The 19,484-nt window shown below is 39.7% G+C and overlaps 1 protein-coding gene across 3 annotated transcripts; it reads left to right on the top strand.

Moving 5' to 3' along the window:
• The first annotated feature begins 5,172 nt into the window (after positions 1-5,172).
• On the top strand, positions 5,173-18,539 carry si:ch211-69b7.6 (neuroblast differentiation-associated protein AHNAK). 3 transcript variants are annotated; one of them, XM_036000450.1, is made up of 7 exons: positions 5,180-5,316; positions 8,309-8,362; positions 8,507-8,627; positions 9,321-9,490; positions 9,851-10,212; positions 10,255-10,409; positions 10,530-18,539. In XM_036000450.1, the coding sequence occupies exons 2-7, from the start codon at positions 8,360-8,362 to the stop codon at positions 17,630-17,632; spliced, it is 7,914 nt and encodes a 2,637-aa protein (XP_035856343.1). In that variant the 5' UTR covers positions 5,180-5,316; positions 8,309-8,359; the 3' UTR covers positions 17,633-18,539. The 3 variants fall into 3 exon arrangements, with proteins under 3 accessions (XP_035856341.1, XP_035856343.1, XP_035856342.1); XM_036000448.1 differs by having other exon boundaries at positions 5,173-5,316; positions 9,851-10,462; positions 10,571-18,539; XM_036000449.1 differs by having other exon boundaries at positions 9,851-10,409.
• The last annotated feature ends 945 nt before the right edge of the window (positions 18,540-19,484 follow it).

The raw sequence follows: 19,484 nt of genomic DNA, 5'->3' as shown, positions 1-19,484 counted from the left end.
AGGTCCTATGACATGCTGCTTTTTGGATGCTTTTATATAGGCCTTAGTGGTCCCCTAATACTGTATCTGAAGTCTCTTTTATATAGACCTTAGTGGTCCCCTAATACTGTATCTGAAGTATCTTTTATATAGACCTTAGTGGTCCCCTAATACTGTATCTGAAGTCTCTTTCCCGAAATTCAGCCTTGGTGCAGAATTACAGCCACTAGAGCCAGTCCCACAATGAGCTTTCCTTAGGATGTGCCATTTCTGTGTCTGTAGCTTTAAATGCTATTGAGGAGGAGAGGGGGGGGAAAGGTGGAGGGTGGGGGTGTGGCCTTGACCAACTGCCATGCTTTGCTCGTTTGCAAGCCATGATGTCTCTCTCTCTCTCTCTCATGGGTGGGCCAAATTCTCTGGGTGGGCAAAGCAGAGAAAGGGGAGGTAACCTTCCTCCTTATGACGTCATAAAGGGAAGATTCCAGATCGGCCCATCTGAGCTTTCATTTTCTCAAAGGCAGAGCAGGATACCCAGGGCTCGGTTTACACCTATCACCATTTCTAGCCACTGGGGGACCATAGGCAGGCTGGGGGAACTCATATTAATGTTAAAAAAACCTCATAAAGTGAAAGTTTCATGCCATGGGACCTTTAAGGTGAACAATTAACCTAATCTGCATTAATGGACAATGTGTGGAAGCCCGAGAACCCGAGAAAACCCCAAGCTTACACACTTTTTCTTGGTAGACTAAAGACTACACTTCCCTTAAATGACTCCTTGATCTCATTTTTTGGGGACCTTTTTCTATGAAGGAATACATTTGCACTGTATATTGGTGTATTGACAATTTGTCCTGCTAAGATTTGTTTAAATGTATCACTACAAGCAGTTAACTGGCAGCAGGTCTTACATACGACTCTCTATATTCAACCAGTCCGTCGTCATCTGACAATATTTACTGTTTATTTTTTGATTTGTGGTGTGGAGTGGTTTGTGTGGAGCAGTTTCAGGGTTCTATTTTCTTATATTTTTCTTCTTTTCACTTAGCATGCACTGGGGAAAGAAATCACCCAGTTATAGGCTGCTATAACCCAGCTACGGTGGCTGATGGGGGACATTAGTTGCGCTCACATTTAGCTAGTTGGGAAATAACTTAAATTGTGAAAAGGAAGAAGTATAAAAATGCACGTTCTCTGTTAGCTGCCATTAAACTTTAGGTTTAAAGGCTAATATAGACGGTTATAGGACCCTCCACAAGATCCCAGATTGGAAATGATTTTAGTTGAGTAAGCATTTATCGAAGACCCTCAGTTTCTGTTCCGTTGATTTATGTAGGAAAAATACCGGTGTAAATGATGTCGGATGTCACTGCAGGACAGTTTAGTAGCCTGTTTTTGTAATTTGCTCAGAGATGAAGCAATATCAGTCAGCCATAACAGTCTAAATTTGATTTGAATGATCTAATCTGTAATCTCAACCTGGCTCCTTTGTCATGTGGGTCGATATTTAACTGTAAAACTTTGGGAAACATTTGACAGGCCTGTCAAAATAATATATTAAAGTGCTCATATATGCTCATTTTCAGGTTCATAATTGTATTTAGAGGTTGTACCAGAATAGGTTTACATGGTTTAATTTTCAAAAAAACACCATATTTTTGTTGTACTGCACCGCTCTCTCTCACTGCTGCAGCTCCTCTTTTCACCCTGTGTGTTGAGCTCTCTGTTTTAGCTACAGAGTGAGACCTCTCACTTCTGTTCCATCTTTGTTGGGAGTCGCACATGCTCAGTAGCTAGGTAAGGACTACTAGTAGAGGTGTGAATCTTCACTGATCTTTCGATTCAATTACGATTATCATGTCTTCGATTCAATATATCGATGCGTCACGATGCGTCAAATACATTTTTCTATTAAAGCCAAATAGGATGTTTAATTTGTAGCTTTTCAAGCTTCAAAACCAAAACATTCTGCAGTGCTCTAATACTAAATAAATTGGATACATAAAACTACAGCACTGAGCACATGGCACTTCCTGAATGTGCAAAACATACCAGAATATGTAAACAGAAATATGTAGGCATGCATTAAATTGTAAACAGAAATAATCGATTATGGCCCAGCCGATTATTTGATTAATTTCAACACCTCTAGCCCTGACAGTACCTAGGTAAGGACTACTAGCCAGTCAGAAGCAGAGTATGAGGGCGTGCCCTGACAGTACCTAGGTAAGGACTACTAGCCAGTCAGAAGCAGAGTATGAGGGCGTGCCCTGACAGTACCTAGGTAAGGACTACTAGCCAGTCAGAAGCAGAGTATGAGGGCGTGCCCTGACAGTACCTAGGTAAGGACTACTAGCCAGTCAGAAGCAGAGTATGAGGGCGTGCCCTGACAGTACCTAGGTAAGGACTACTAGCCAGTCAGAAGCAGAGTATGAGGGCGTGACCTGACTACCTAGGCAGGGCATGAAGTTAACTTTTTTGACCACCAGCACACAGAACCAGGGACTTTTTACCAGCCTTTGACCTCACCTTTTTTTTGCGTCATAAAGGTGAAAAACAGGAATTGCTGTGTCTCTATGATCCTATCCTGTCCTATTCATGGTAGCCTACTGGTGGATATTGCGCCGTCATCACGTGCTGTAGTAGGGGGGCCCGCCTTGATAATCCTGCACTGGGGCCCGGTGTTGGCTCGTTACGCCACTGCATATAAGAGATGAGATGACTGACAAAATCACGAGTAGCCTACCCGCACCACAACAACAAAACACTGGTGAATGCGCACCATAACACATGAATGTTTTTTGTATAGTTCTTAAAAATAAAAAAATAAATAAAAAGGAAACTTGTTTTGGGGAGAATAATACTTATTACTATTAATTAATTACTCTGGGCTGAGATTTTCTAGGACCCTTACCAAAAAGGCTCAGGATGCTGCAAATGTTGTGATGAAAAAGGCTGGTGGAGTTAGGACACAAAATAATTTATTGGATGAATCAAATATGAACATATCTGTCATTGTCAGTGGCTTGTTGATCTTTACATTGTTAGTTCATTTCCTATCCTGGCCTGGGACACACATTCATACGGTTTAATAAAGTACTTATTGGACTTTAACTTATCATAGCACTTACAATAACGTAGCTGTCCTCAATTTAGGTCATCCTGTACGTCTCATCTGCGTTTTTTCCTGCATCCACCGTGTGCGTTTGTGTGTGTGTCTGTGCGTGCGTGTGTTTGTGTGTGTCTGTGTGTGTGTTTGTGTGTGATTGTGTGTGCGCGTCAGTCGCGGGGTAAACGGAGCAGCCCCGCCCGCTGCAGAGAGCCGACAGATTGAAACAGCAGCCGCTGACTTTAGAGTGAAAAAACGTTACAGCGTACATTGATGTTAAAATGTATACAGTTTGGCAGGACGGTCTGAAATGTTTTGCACGGTCTTTCGCTGTACGTTTTGTTGGTAAATGTGAGATGTTCGAGTCACACACACGTCTCGTCTTCATATCAGAAACTAGGAAATTAATTTGACCCGTTCTCACTCCCGCTTGGTCAGTGGCTGCACGTGGGGATTGTGTGAGAAATGAAAATGCGATAGGGGGCCCCGGCTGTCAATCAATGTCTTCCAGTGATGCGGGCCCCTGTAAGCAATCGTGTACCCTGCTTACCGATAGTTACGAGTCTGAATCACTCAATTCTCATTGGCTACCCGCCAATGTGGCAGGTAGATTGACAGTTTCACCCGCCAATCACAAAAGTTACCCGCATTTGGCGGGTGGGCGGGTGCCAATTTCATGCCCTGTACCTAGGTAAGGACTACTAGCCAGTCAGAAGCAGAGTATGAGGGCGTGCCCTGACAGTACCTAGGTAAGGACCACTAGCCAGTCAGAAGCAGAGTATGAGGGTGTGCCATGCTAGCAGCTAGGTGAGCATTATAACGTGTGTTCCAAAGTGACCACGTTTGTCTCTGAAGTAAAGGCTGGACTACAACAGAGCTGTTTGGAGCAGTTAGTGAACAGTGTTTTCTGTTGGAGATGGTAAGTCCCTTTGGGGTGGACTTTGGGCTTTTTCACTTTGGAAGCCTATTACATGCACAAAAAGATATATAACACAATAAAGGAAAGGGAAAACGCCAAAAAGCATAACATGAGCACTTTAAAATAAATGTGATGTAAATGTGATGTTCTTAAATGGCTAAATCCCGAAAATACCCATTTTATTGTATGTAAAATCAAGAAAAGCAGCACATTTTCATGTTTGAGAACCTGGAACCATCAAATATTTGGTATTTTTGCTTGAAGAATTACTCCCAACAATGAACAGATTATCAAAGTAGTTGCAGATGAATTCTCTTTCGAGCAACTCATGGATTAATCAACTAATCGTTGCAGCTCTAATGTAAACTTTAAATCAAATTTAGATTAAACTACTGACCTAAAGAACAAACTATCTTTTTCTGGATGTACCTATGGTGGTATTACTACATGCATTGTTGTTATACTGAACAATTCAGAGCCACTGAATACAAATCATTTGTGAAGGATTTCTTTTGTTGCTTGTTTTGTCAACACCGTTGCTTTATAATTCGTAATAAACCAGTTTCTTTTATAATAACCGTCGTCGTCACACCTGTTTTCATTTCAGCAGGTTCACCTGAGAACAGGGTTGTTCTTACGTCACAATCATCGGGAGATGCAGCTGTACCTTTCCATGTACGATTACATAACAACTGTGTGAAAGCCACTGAACTCCTTTTCTTTCCAGTCCAGATTCACACAGGCGAAAGTCTTTGTGATCAACGAGCAACTGTAATCAGAGTGACTCACACAGGGAACGTCTGCCGCTCCCTTGGCACAAGTCAGCATTTTTTCTTGTTAACATGCTTATCAAGTTGTCAGAGGGGAGTGTTTGGTTTATGTTTGTCTGCTCTGTCTTGGTTTCGACTACCAAGCTTTTATGTGTGTGTGTGTGTGTGTGTGTTTAGACTCTGGGAACAGATGTGTTGTATAAGAAAAAGCGGGTCAGACATTCAAGTTGTACTTTTGTCTGCTGTCGCGTGCGTTTGTGTGCATGTGCATGTGAGCCGCAGGTGTGTGGTCACCAGAGTGTGTTTGCACAAGGGCGTGTGGTGTGAATGTGTGTTTGTGTATGAATGTTAACAGCTAACAGAGGCAGGGCATGTAAGGTGGAACCTGTTTGTCTGCTTCAGGTGAAGTAGTTGTTCACCTGCCTGCAGCTCCTCTCCTCAGTCCCAACCTGCAGAGCAAACAGTCGTGACTGTTTGCGCACAGTTTGACGCATCTTCAACAACACGGAGGCCAAAACACCTGCCTGATGGACCCTGAGGTCAGTTTCACTCATTCATTTTCCTGTGTGGTGTTTGGTCCTTAAGGTGGCGAGTTCTGGGTGACAGTATTTCAGGTTCAGGTAATGTCATCCAGGTAGTTTCTGTCAAGTGTTCATCTTGACTTCTTTGAGAAATAGTTTATTTTTGTTACAGTTGTTTTTTTTAATCAACTCTTAGTGCATCATGTTCAGCCAGCAGGCACAATGATTCTTCTTCTCTTTCTTGCACACAGTTCATTTTTAACTTGCTGTTCAGTCTTATCATTAACTGATCTAAAAAAAAAAAAACAGAACAAATAATACTTCATATAAAAAGTCATGTCAGTTGGTCTGCACCTTAAACTGTTTACCCTCTTATTATTACAAACTACAAATCTTCTGCTGCCACCAAATTACAAATGTGCTGATTGCTTACCATTTATTGTTGTCAAAATAAATTTTTTTTGATTAAGTGCAAGCTCTATTGTGCATTCAGCCTCTACTTTCTGAACATGTTTTTTTTTTTACTTTTAGAACTGCAGGCAGGTGCACTTTGGCTTACCTGTAAAATGTGTAATATTTAACTTTTTAAGTAGTAAATCAGCTGACGCCTTTGCTCAGAATCTATTTAGAGCCTTGTGTAATACTACCTAAATGCCAATAATGTGATTAATGTAAGTATTTGGTTTCACACATTAAATGTGGGAAACCATATTTCTTAAAGACATGCAGGACACATGATGCAAAACTACAGACTGATAAAGTTTTCTAAACATTCAAACTACACTTCTTTTTTTAAATATAGGACCATTGTACCACCTCAGATTTAGGGTTTTGATTGATTGATTGTTGTGTATTTTTAATTGTATCATGCATTTTTTTGGTTTTGTGGTTCACAGTTATGTCTGAGTGAATGTTAAGTAAGATTTTATCAAAATCCTTCCCAGTTTGACATCTTTTTTTTTTTTTTTTTATTCAAATTGAATGTCATTTTTACTTTCTGCCATGTAATTTAGAATTCTTTAGTCACATTGATATTGAGATAATCCTGCGATAATTATTGTAGTAATGATGAAGTCATTATTGCCTAAACACATTTAATATTTGTTGCTATAATGGCACACTGATGCTGTGTGAAGTGGGGTAAAAATTCAGCAGTTTTTAAAATCATACAGATTAAATTTTGCGTGACCCTTTCATTTACATATTTTTATTTGGATGTGTTATGTTAAAACTGCAGTTAGGTGTTTGTGTGAAGAAAAAAAAAATCCTAGTTCCATCCATCCAGCTTATCTTTGTACATCATTTCACACGATCTGGGAAGAACATAGTGTGCCAGCGCTCTTATTTCGATACTACAACGCAGTGGGTGTGGTCACTTATGACTTTGTGTGCTTACAAAAAGGAAACACCCCAAAAACAGAACACTTGTTCAAGAAACTCTCGATAAACCTGTTCTTGGTGTTCCTCAAGGCCAAACCTGAGTAAAAAAAAAAAACCTGAGCGAGTTTCCTGGTTGTCACTCGCCCACAGTCGCGTACAGTCAAAGTGTTCTGTGCTGCTTATTTATTTTAAAGCTATAGTGCGTCGTTTCTGCCGCCGCCATGAGGAATTCTAAGTAATGACAACAACACTGTCGGCGCGTCCACATGATACAAGCCTTCTTATCTTCACTCTGCAACTGTAATAAAATAAAACACCGTGTTTCCCAAGCATAGAATATAGAAAGTTTATTTATGTTCTTGTATTTCTTGTTCCCTCCTTTCAAAGGTCTGCTTAGAAATGCAGTTAAAACTGTGTTTGCTAAAGTGGTGCATTTATGTGCTGTCAAAAATAGACTGTATATTAATGGACAGCGCATGTGTGACGTCACCCATTGGTTTGTGGAGATCTGCTATCCATCGTTGAGTTTGCCGTTACGGGCGCAGCCATCCTGGTTGCGGATGTGACGATTTTAGACGAGAGGGAGGAGTGAGGGAGGAGCCCTTACACTCTACTTTACGTTACACACTTTCACTGGTAATCACATCATAGCCACGCCCGAAAACACTCCCTGCTTCATCGGCGATTTTAAAATCAACGAGACCATAATTCAAAAAATGAACATCATTCTGTGTTGCAGAAGACTTAAAACTAGTGATTGAGACCATAAACTCATTATAAAAATGTTTGCTGAAGAAAAAAATCAAGTGAGAAGTGGGTCACTTTCTCATAGACTTCTACAGAAACCGAACTCCCACGTGTCGCCCCCTGCTGGAGTTCAGATAGAATGCAGGTTTAAGGCACTTCCACATTTGCAGAACTTCGCTGAACCGGATGCTTTGTCCATTAATATTATACAGTCTATGGCTGTCAACTACAAGTACACAAACTTCTTATGTAGTCTTCCTTTACCTCAGTGGTTAAAGCTACTGTTGGTAACTTTTATAAAAAATAACTTTTTGTCATATTTGCTCAAACTGTCACTATATTCTGACAGTCCTACTTGAATCATATAATCTCTGAAAAAACAATCATGTTCCTCTGCCTCCTCCTAGAGCTCCTAATGGCATAAGGAAAACAACCAATCAGAGCCGAGGAGTCTCTAACGCAGTGTCAATCACTGCTCGTGAACTGCGGTCAAACTGTAAAACCAGGCAGCACTGATCAAATATGAATCCAGATTCTGTTACTGCGTTGCCTATTGCTTGCCTCGAATGTTTTCAGAATCATGTTTGAGTTCCTGTTTAGCTGTAAAATAAGAAAACTAGCTCCAATCAGTAGGCCGGTTGCCGGTTCGTGGCTTTCACTTGACTTGGTTACATTTTCTAATTGAAAAAGGTGAAACTATTGTACAATCAGAGCTGTTTGATTCTCCCGGTTCATCCGTTCCATTAATGTTCCTGCTGCTTTGTTTTATAAGCTTTAACATGTTAGAAACATACAGTATCTCAGAAGCTGCACTGTACAGTATGTCACACGTGTAAAGAGCTGCTGTACATCTATTTATTGAACATTTTATTTTCTTCTATAGGTTTAATCAAAGGGGATTTTGCAATGCCACCGTGACAAAGACACAAGGATCATGGTACGAAACATCCATATATTGTTTTAGTTCTGTGTTTAAAACATTCTATAATAGTTAAATATCTGATGTATGTTGCTTCTCAAAGCTTACGCTGTTGAGGCGTGCTTCTGTTTTAAACGCTTTATGAAATGCCTTTGTTTGCAGCCGTCACACCGCAGGGGAAGGAGTCTCTCCGATTCCCTGATCCTGGAGCAATCAGAGGAGGGAGGACTGGTCGTTTCCAGCATCGACAACAGTTCCTCAGCCAATCAGGGACTGAGAGAAGGTATGGCTAGCTGCTAAAGCTTTTTTCCTCTGTATTGCTTTTAAATGTTTTCTGTCTTGCCTTTTAAGAGTTTAAACAGTTGTTCCCTACAAGAACACGCCTTCAAAATTCAAGGAAATTAATATACATTTGACTCATATCAAAGGTTGTATATCTTAATGCTTTAGACTAAGTGAGCAGGAGATAATTAGATGTGCAGTTTTTGTTGAGTCCAATTATTTTCGTATTGAGCCGTATAGTATTTTTTGGGCTATAGTTTAGTTTATAGGTTTTTTTGATTGGCAGTTACTATTGCATTAACTTGAAAAGTTTTCTCTAATATTTCTGCTCCTTCATTTATGTAAATGAAGTGTATAGAATTATAGAAACACCCAATTCATCCCATTCAGCCCAATTGTAATGGATTGCATATTTTTCTGCTCACTCAGTGTAAATGTATGTAAAATGAACTGTGGTCAAAAAACAGCATAGCAGTTCTTTTCAAAAGATTTGCTGATTAATCAAAGTTTAAAGATGATTTGAGACAAAACCCAATCTCCATTGCCCTGATATTGAAAGTGCCAGGTTTAGGGTTTTGAGTCTTAGTCTACCCTTTCATTTGCGCCCATGAGCTATTGTTAAATAGATTATTCAGCCTTTAATGTTCTGGAACAAGCTATTGTTTTATGCACACACTTGATTCTTCTTTTTCAGGGGATGAACTTTTGGGGGCAACAATCAACTTTGATCAACTTTCAAAAACCGAGGTGTTGAAAGTACTGAAGATGATGGAGCCGTTTGATGACAAGGTCCATGTTCTCACCAGAAACAACATGAGCAAGAGTCTTGGAAATTTGGACCAGTGTACCAAGAGTCCTGAGACGGTAGGTGGAGTAAATATATTATCAAGGAATTGCTGAATTAGTTCATTAATAATTTTCTTGTACCTTCATGCAGCAGTGGTGGTCCACGTCACACCTCACATTTGTTGAAATGTTCTGATGTTCTGCTCAAGGTTTTAATACAGGTTACACCAAAACAAAAGTTCTTGCTTTGTTTTGTGTAATTTAAAGGGCATTCATTCTTAAATGTTTAACTAAGAGCTATTTTTTGTGCTGCAATTTGCATTACATTGAATCATGGAAACAATGCTAAAATTGATCTCCACCCCACAAGAGAATAGTTACCTTAATGGAAATATTATAGTTACATTCAAATAACTAAGTTGTGGTTTATAATTCTAGATGCTGAACGATTCCTACAGCAAACTCTACAATGCCAAAATCAAGAAGTTTATGAAAGATGACTTGCACGGTGCCAAGGAGGGCTCTGTGAACAAGGAGGTTACTCCCAAGTCAACTGTACCAGGCTCATCGAAGGTCAACCTAAAGCACAACATGGGGTTGCCTCGCTTTGGAGTTGACTTTGGACTTGAAAGTCAAAAAAAGAAGACTCTGGCCACAGACGTTGATGCCGGAGAATTATCATATGACAGCAATCTGAACCTTCCACCTATGGGTCTCGGGTTGAATAGGACTTCTCTAAGTGGAGCTCAGGTACCAAGACTGAAAGTGAATGCTAGGAGTCCACAATTTAATGCTCCAGACTTCCATCTGTCCAAAACATTACCAGAGGGTCCAAACACTATAGCTGGTATACGACTGCCAAACAGTGATAGTCCATCAATTGACTTGACAATGCCATATCTTGAAAGAACTCAAATTGGGCTGGAAAGCAATGGAACTTTTAGAGCTCCAGAAATGGGTATGGACTTAAAAGGTTCAGGTGTTACTACCCCTGACATGGGGATAAACCTTAAGGGGGGAAATATCACTGGTCCATCCTTTGACAATGGTGTTCCCAAAGTGAGCATTGAAGGAACAAACAAAGAATTAAAAATGCCAAAATTCAACCTACCAGACCTGGGCCTCTCTGGACCTTCTTTTAGTGGTCCAGAAGGTGAGGTCCAGACCCCAGATGTAGGAACCCCAGATGTTCCCTCAGGTAAACTCGGTCTCAAGTATTCCAAGAGACTGAAAAACCCACATCTAAATGTCGACAATCCTACCGGTTATGTAGAGTCACCCAAGCTCAGGCTGTCTGGAGGATCTCCTGACTTGGACATAGAAATGCCAGGTGTTGATGTATCACAACTTGATATACATAGGCCGGACATTGACATGCCTTCAGGGAAAGTCAAAGTGCCATTTAAGAAACCAAAGATTGATCTTAAATCTCCGGGTTTAAATCTGGATGCCCCATCTGGTAAATTGACTATGCCCAAATTTGGGTTCTCAGGCAAAGGTGATGCTGATGGTAAAACACCTGACCTAAGTCTTGAAACACCAAAGATAAAAGGTGGAATTCATGGACCTAATGCAAATCTACCCAAAGTTGACCTAAAAGGACCAAAGTTAGCCATTGGCTCTCCAACTGGAAAATACAAAGCTCCTTCGTTTGAAATGCCCAAATTCGATTTACCAGGCATTCGAGTTCCCAGTTTTAATGGAGATTTAGAGGGACCAGATGTGCGATTGGCAGCGCCAGATCTCAAAGCTAGAATTGCAGATCCAAATGTTGACATGAATGTCCCCTCAACTGACTTTGACTTTCCAAGCCCATCTGAAAAGCTCAAAATGCCAGATTTTGGTCTATCTGGGCCTAAAGTTAAAGGCCTTGAATATGATTTAAAAACTCCAGGCATTGATGTATCCGCTCCCAAGTTTAAGGGGAGGGGCATCAATTTGCCTGGTGGTGATCTCAAAGCTCCAAAGGTAGACCTTAATACTCCTGATGTTGATATTAATATGCCTCCTGGTAAATTAGGCATTGATGCAGAAGTTCCCTCTGGCAAGCCTAAACGGCCAAAATTCAAACTCTTTGGCGCATTACCAAAGAAAAAAGATGTAGATATCAATGCAGGGATGAAAACACCTGAACTAGCTCTGAAATCCCCTAAGATAAAAGGCATAAATGCTCCTGAAGTGGATCTTAAAGCTCCAGATTTAGACCTCCACTCTCCAGATTTAAACATTGGTTCACCCAAAGGAAGATTCACAATGCCAGGTTTTAAAATGCCAGATTTTGGACTGTCAGGACCAAAGCTGAAAGGGCTTGATGGTGATCTAAAGACTCCTGACTTTGACCTCTCCGCCCCCAAATTTAAAGGTGATATTGGTTCCCCAGATTTAAATTTGCCTAAGATGGACCTTAATAAACCAAAACTAGATCTTTCTGGCCCAGATGTTGACGTAGATATGCCCTCAGGTAAATTCAAAGTACCAGCAATAAGGAAACCAAATATTGACTTGAATGCTCCTGACATGCATATTGATGCTCCCTCAGGCAAATTGAAAATGCCAAAATTAAACCTTTCAGGTACATTACCAAAGGGACCAAATATGGACATTGATTCACCAGATCTGAGTCTGAAAGCTCCAAAGATAAAGGGTGGATTTGATGCCCCTGACTTGGACTTACCAAACATGAACCTTAAAGCTCCCAAGTTAGATGTTAACACTCCAGATGTCAACATTGGTTCACCCAAAGCAAAATTTAAAATGCCTAAAATGAAAATGCCTAAATTTAATCAACCAAAACTGAAAGGAACTGAGATTGATGGAAACTTGGATGGCCCAGATCTTGATGTAACTGTACCAAATGTTAATCTTAAAGGTCCTAAAGCTGACGTGGGAGTGCCAGATGTTGATATTTCTGGTCCTTCAGGTAAATTGAAAAAGCCAAACTTCAACCTGCCGGATTTTGGACTTTCTGGTCCAAAGTTACATGGCCCCAACCTGGGTCTCAAAACACCTGATCTAGATGTATCTAGTCCCAATCTCCATGGTGGAGTAAATGCACCAGACATAAACATGCCCACATTTGATCTCAAAAGCCCCAAACTAGACCTTAATACCCCAAAGCTCAACTTAGACATGCCATCAGGTAAAGTGAAAATGCCAGAGCTTCATGCTCCAGACTGGGATGTTAATGCTCCCTCAGGCAAATTGAAAATGCCAAAATTAAACCTTTCAGGTACATTACCAAAGGGACCAAATATGGACATCGATTCACCAGATCTGAGTCTGAAAGCTCCAAAGATAAAGGGTGGATTTGATGCCCCTGACTTGGACTTACCAAACATGAAGCTTAAAGCTCCCAAGTTAGATGTGAACACTCCAGATGTCAACATTGGTTCACCCAAAGCAAAATTTAAAATGCCTAAAATGAAAATGCCTAAATTTAATCAACCAAAACTGAAAGGACCTGAGATTGATGGAAACTTGGATAGCCCAGATCTTGATGTAACTGTACCAAATGTTAATCTTAAAGGTCCTAAAGCTGAAGTGGGAATGCCAGATTTTGATATTTCTGGTCCTTCAGGTAAATTGAAAAAGCCAAACTTCAACCTGCCTGATTTTGGACTTTCTGGTCCAAAGTTACATGGCCCCAACCTGGGCCTCAAAACACCTGATCTAGATGTATCTAGTCCCAATCTCCATGGTGGAATAAATGCACCAGACATAAACATGCCCAAGGCTGATCTCAAAAGCCCCAAACTAGACCTTAATACCCCAAAGCTCAACTTAGACATGCCATCAGGTAAACTGGAAATGCCAGAGCTTCATGCTCCAGACTGGGATGTTAATGCTCCCTCAGGCAAATTGAATATGCCAAAATTAAACCTTTCAGGTACATTACCAAAGGGACCAAATATGGACATCGATTCACCAGATCTGAGTCTGAAAGCTCCAAAGATAAAGGGTGGATTTGATGCCCCTAATTTGGATTTACCAAACATGAAACTTAAAGCTCCCAAGTTAGATGTTAACACTCCAGATGTCAACATTGGTTCACCCAAAGGAAAATTCAAAATGCCCAAATTCACAATGCCTAAATTTAGCGTCCCAAGACTAAAAGGACCTCAGATTGACGGAAATTTGGATAAGCCTGATTTTGATGTAAATGTACCCAATGTCAACCTCAAAGGTCCTAAAGCTGATGTGGGAATGCCAGATTTTGATGTTTCTGCTCCATCAGGAAAATTCAAAAAACCACATTTTAACTTGCCTGATTTGGGGTTTTCTGGTCCAAAGTTACATGGCCCTAACCTGGGCCTCAAAACACCTGATCTAGATGTATCTGGTCCCAATCTTAGTGGTGGTTTAAATGCACCAGACATAAACATGCCCAAGGTCGATCTTAAAAGCCCCAAACTAGACCTTAATACCCCAAAACTCAACTTAGACATGCCATCAGGTAAACTGGAAATGCCAGAGCTTCATGCTCCAGACTGGGATGTTAATGCTCCCTCAGGCAAATTGAATATGCCTAAATTAAGCCTTTCAGGCACATTGCCAAAGGGACCAAATTTGGACTTAGAATCACCAGATCTGAGTCTGAAAGCTCCAAAGATAAAGGGTGGAATTGATGCCCCTGATTTGAACTTACCCAAAATGAACCTTAAAGCTCCCAAGTTTGATGTTAACACTCCAGATGTCAACATTGGTTCACCCAAAGCAAAATTTAAAATGCCCAAAATGAAAATGCCTAAATTTAGCGTCCCAAGCCTAAAAGGACCTGAGATTGACGGAAACTTGGATGTCCCTGATGTTGATGTAAATGTACCCAATGTGAACCTCAAAGGTCCTAAAGCTGATGTCGGAATGCCAGATTTTGATCTTTCTGGTCCATCGGGAAAATTCAAAAAGCCAAATTTTAACCTGCCTGAATTTGGGTTTTCTGGTCCAAAATTAAATGGTCCTAACCTGGGCCTCAAAACACCTGATCTAGATGTATCTGGTCCCAATCTTAGTGGTGGTTTAAATGCTCCAGACATAAACATGCCCAAGGTCGATCTTAAAAGCCACAAACTAGACCTTAATACCCCAAAGCTCAACTTAGACATGCCATCAGGTAAACTGGAAATGCCAGAGCTTCATGCTCCAGACTGGGATGTTAATGCTCCCTCAGGCAAATTTAATATGCCTAAATTAAGCCTTTCAGGCACATTGCCAAAGGGACCAAATTTGGACATTGATTCACCAGATCTGAGTCTGAAAGCTCCAAAGATAAAGGGTGGAATTGATGCCCCTGATTTGAACTTACCCAAAATGAACCTTAAAGCTCCCAAGTTTGATGTTAACACTCCAGATGTCAACATTGGTTCACCCAAAGCAAAATTTAAAATGCCCAAAATGAAAATGCCTAAATTTAGCGTCCCAAGCCTAAAAGGACCTGAGATTGACGGAAACTTGGATGTCCCTGATGTTGATGTAAATGTACCCAATGTCAACCTCAAAGGTCCTAAAGCTGATGTCGGAATGCCAGATCTTGATCTTTCTGGTCCATCGGGAAAATTCAAAAAGCCAAATTTTAACCTGCCTGACTTTGGGTTTTCTGGTCCAAAATTAAATGGTCCTAACCTGGGCCTCAAAACACCTGATCTAGATGTATCTGGTCCCAATCTTAGTGGTGGTTTAAATGCTCCAGACATAAACATGCCCAAGGTCGATCTTAAAAGCCCCAAACTAGACCTTAATACCCCAAAACTCAACTTAGACATGCCATCAGGTAAACTGGAAATGCCAGAGCTTCATGCTCCAGACTGGGATGTTAATGCTCCCTCAGGCAAATTGAATATGCCTAAATTAAGCCTTTCAAGCACATTACCAAAGGGACCAAATATGGACATAGAATCACCAGATCTGAGTCTGAAAGCTCCAAAGATAAAGGGTGGAATTGATGCCCCTGATTTGGACTTACCAAACATGAACCTTAAAGCTCCCAAGTTTGATGTGAACACTCCAGATGTCAACATCGGTCCACCCAAAGCAAAATTTAAAATGCCCAAATTTAAAATGCCTAAATTTAGCGTCCCAAGACTAAAAGGACCTCAGATTGATGGAAATTTGGATAAGCCTGATTTTGATGTAAATGTACCCAATGTCAACCTCAAAGGTCCTAAAGCTGATGTGGGAATGCCAGATTTTGATGTTTCTGCTCCATCAGGAAAATTCAAAAAGCCAAATTTTAACCTGCCTGATTTTGGACTTTCTGGTCCAAAGTTACATGGCCCCAACCTGGGCCTCAAAACACCTGATCTAGATGTATCTAGTCCCAATCTCCATGGTGGAATAAATGCACCAGACATAAACATGCCCAAGGCTGATCTCAAAAGCCCCAAACTAGACCTTAATACCCCAAAGCTCAACTTAGACATGCCATCAGGTAAACTGGAAATGCCAGAGCTTCATGCTCCAGACTGGGATGTTAATGCTCCCTCAGGCAAATTGAAAATGCCTAAATTGAACCTTTCAGGTACATTACCAAAGGGACCAAATATGGACATCGATTCACCAGATCTGAGTCTGAAAGCTCCAAAGATAAAGGGTGGATTTGATGCCCCTGACTTGGACTTACCAAACATGAACCTTAAAGCTCCCAAGTTAGATGTTAACACTCCAGATGTCAACATTGGTTCACCCAAAGCAAAATTTAAAATGCCCAAAATGAAAATGCCTAAATTTAATGTACCAAACCTCAAAGGACCTGAGATTGATGGGGACTTTGATGGCCCAGACATTGACATGAATGCACCCAACATCAACCTCAAAGGCCCCAAAGGTGTTGATTTTGGCAGCCCATCGGGAAATATTAAAAAGCCACATTTAAAAATGCCCGATGTGGGATTTTCCAGTCCAAAGTTAGATGGCCCAAACTATGACTTCAATTCTGACCTAAAAACTCCAGATTTTAATGTCAAAGCTCCAAAATTGAAAGGTGGAATTGATGCTCCTAAAATGGACCTTAAAATGCCAAGTTTAAATACACCAGACCTCAGTCTCTCTGGACCTAAGGCAAAAATACCAGACCTGAATCTTTCAGGACCTAAACTGAAAGGCCCTAGTATGAGAATGCCAGACTTAGATTTGCCTGATGCCAGTTTCAAAGGTCCCAAGCTAGACCTCAATGCAAAAATTCCAGATCTAGGAATAAATGGTAACACAGGACGACCTGACATGAACTTTACTGCCCCTAATGTCAAAGGAGGAATAAGAGGCCCAGAGGTTGGCATAAATGTACCCTCAGGAAACATCCATGGTCCTCAGACTGATTTTGATTTGGCAGACAGGAAATTCAATGTTCCTTCTTTCAAGCTGCCTCAGCTCGGAGGCCCAGACCGAAACAGGGCAGGGTATGATATTGACTTTGATACATCTCTGAGACCAACAAATCTGGATTTTTCTCCTCCAAATGCAAAACTGAATATGAAACAACCACAGTTGGAGGGTGATTTTACAGGTCCAAATGTTAGTGCTCCAAAAATGCCAAAAGTGGCAATGCAGAGTCCACAGCTGCATCTTAAATCTCCAGATCTTAACATTGATGATCCTTCACTAAATTTCAGAGTACCTTCTTATTCAAATCGCAGATCAGATATCCCAGGGTTAAACATGAGAATGCCTGTCATGGACGTAGATGGAGATGTTAGACTTCATCACACTGATGAACAGTCATCTAGGACCAAAGTAAGGTCCAGCTACCCTCAGGTGGATGCTAGTTTTGGCCACAACATTCATTACGACCATTCAGATCTCAACATTGATGATTTCACAGAAAAGGAGCATGTGCTTAAAGCCAGAGGTACAAAACTGGGCTTCCAGCCACCACCTAACTATGGAAAGGTGATCTCCCCATCGGGTGTTAATATTGACATGAGGGACCCCAGACACACCAGAACAATACTTCCTGGTGATGTGGATATGTATTCAAGGCACCACAGAACAATGCAGCAGGAATCTAAAACAAGTTTGCCACAAAATCCAAGAACAAGAGTCCCTGACAGTTCAGATGGATACTATGTTACTGTTTTTCCCAACAAAGCACAAGATCAAAGAATGCCAAACCGCAAATATAACACACTTGGGGGGGCTGGTTTTCGTTCAGGAAACATGGACCTTGAAGTTCCAAGAGAAAATGACCAAAAAGGGGGGTCAACTTTCTTTTTCTCAAACCTCATGTAGGTTTCAAACCACTAACGTGTCCATAAGCGATACAAAATGTCTCTTTTAGTGTGTTTTTTATATTGGGTTTATGTATGACTTGTGACTTAAGCTGTTGTCTGTTTATTGTATAATTTATGCATTTCTGAAATGTGTTCCTGCCTCATATGAGTTTTTTGTATATAAAGCCAATCTTGTTGCTTTGTAATGCACCATTCCTGCACATGTTTTATATAAATTACATTTTGTAATTTGTACTATGTACTATTCAATACTTGTTTGAAAAGTAGGTATTCTTTCTATGTACATTTAAGTTAGGTTATGGCACCCAAAATCTCTAAAATCCCCTAATTTCCTCTGATGTTAAAACTCAAGGAGGAAATTTGTGGATTTTTTGGGTACTATTACGAGGTCAAAGCGTGAAAGTTTTTTAGTTTTATATTATCAACTAAATGTTAAAATACTCAAAGTTTTGCATATGTTTATATTATACTGTATGTCTATACTTTTGAAACACCCACTTTATTTCATATTCATTGGGGATGTACTGTATATAGTTGAGTTTATATAATTTTTAATAACCATTTTTGCTTCAACAGAGTTTTTGTTTTAACAATTTTGCGCAATAATATAATACATTTTCATGAAGTTATTTAAGATGACTTTATATGCTTAACTATAAAAATAAATTACCTATTTTAAAGGTGACCATTAAGATATTGAAATATGTTTGGATGCACCACATATCATTTTGTTATTATATTGTATGGAAAGATAAACACAAAAATAAGTACAGTATTTGTTTCCTGGTTTATATTATGCTGCTTTATTGCAAGGAAAAGAATGTACAAGATGTTTTAGGTATACATTTAATTAAAGTATTTCTTTAGTAAGAGAAGATACAAATAAACTGACCCATCTCACACTTTTTTATGTATGGCCGGTTTTTGCTGGAACCATAAAATGTTTGACTATTTTGCTTAAAAATGACTTAAAAGATTATCAAAATTGTGGCCAATAAATGTATGTCAATCGACTACTCAATTAATTGACTAATCGTTTCAGCTGTACTCATACTGTATAAACTGTTGGGTAGTTTAATTTATAACAAAACATATTTTATACGCTCCATATGTGTTTTGTTTTTAATTTGTAAAGTAACTAAATCTGTCAGATAAATGCAGTGAAGTAAAAAGAACAATATTTCCCTCTGAATTGTACTGGAGTAGAAATAGAAAGTAGCAAGAAAAGTACCTCAAATGTGTACTTAAGTATACAGTACTTATACAGTGATGGAAGAAGTACTATTCAGATCTTTTACTTAAGTAAAAGTAGCAGTATTACAATGTAGACACACTATGTTACAAGTGAAAGTCCTGCATTCAAATGGTTACTTAAGCAAAGTGCAAAAGTATAAGCATTAAAATATACTTAAAGTACAAAAAGTAAAAGTACTCAAGATGCAGAATGGCCCATTTCAGAATCATATACATTATATTACTGGATAATAATTATTGATGCATTAATGTGTATTGCTTTAATATAGGGCTGCAACTAACGATTATTTTCATAGTCGATTAATCTGTCGATTATTTTCTCGATTAATCGATTAGTTGTTTGATCTATAAAAATGTCAAAACATGGTGAAAAATGTGGATCAGTGTTTCCCAAAGCCTAAGAGGACGTCATCAAATGTCTTGTTTTGTCCAAAACTCAAAGATATTCAGTTTACTGTCACAGAGGAGAGAAGAAACTAGAAGATATTCACATTTAACAAGCTGGAAACAGAGAAATGTTTTTAATAAAAAAATGACTCAAACGATTAATCGATTATCAAAATAGTTGGCGATTAATTTAATGACGATTAATCGAT

Source organism: Sander lucioperca, chromosome 4, assembly GCF_008315115.2.
Source record: "Sander lucioperca isolate FBNREF2018 chromosome 4, SLUC_FBN_1.2, whole genome shotgun sequence".
In the NCBI taxonomy this organism is placed as follows: Eukaryota; Metazoa; Chordata; class Actinopteri; order Perciformes; family Percidae; genus Sander; species Sander lucioperca.
Note: the sequence above shows the minus strand (reverse complement) of the source record. Positions and strands in the feature narration are given on the sequence as shown.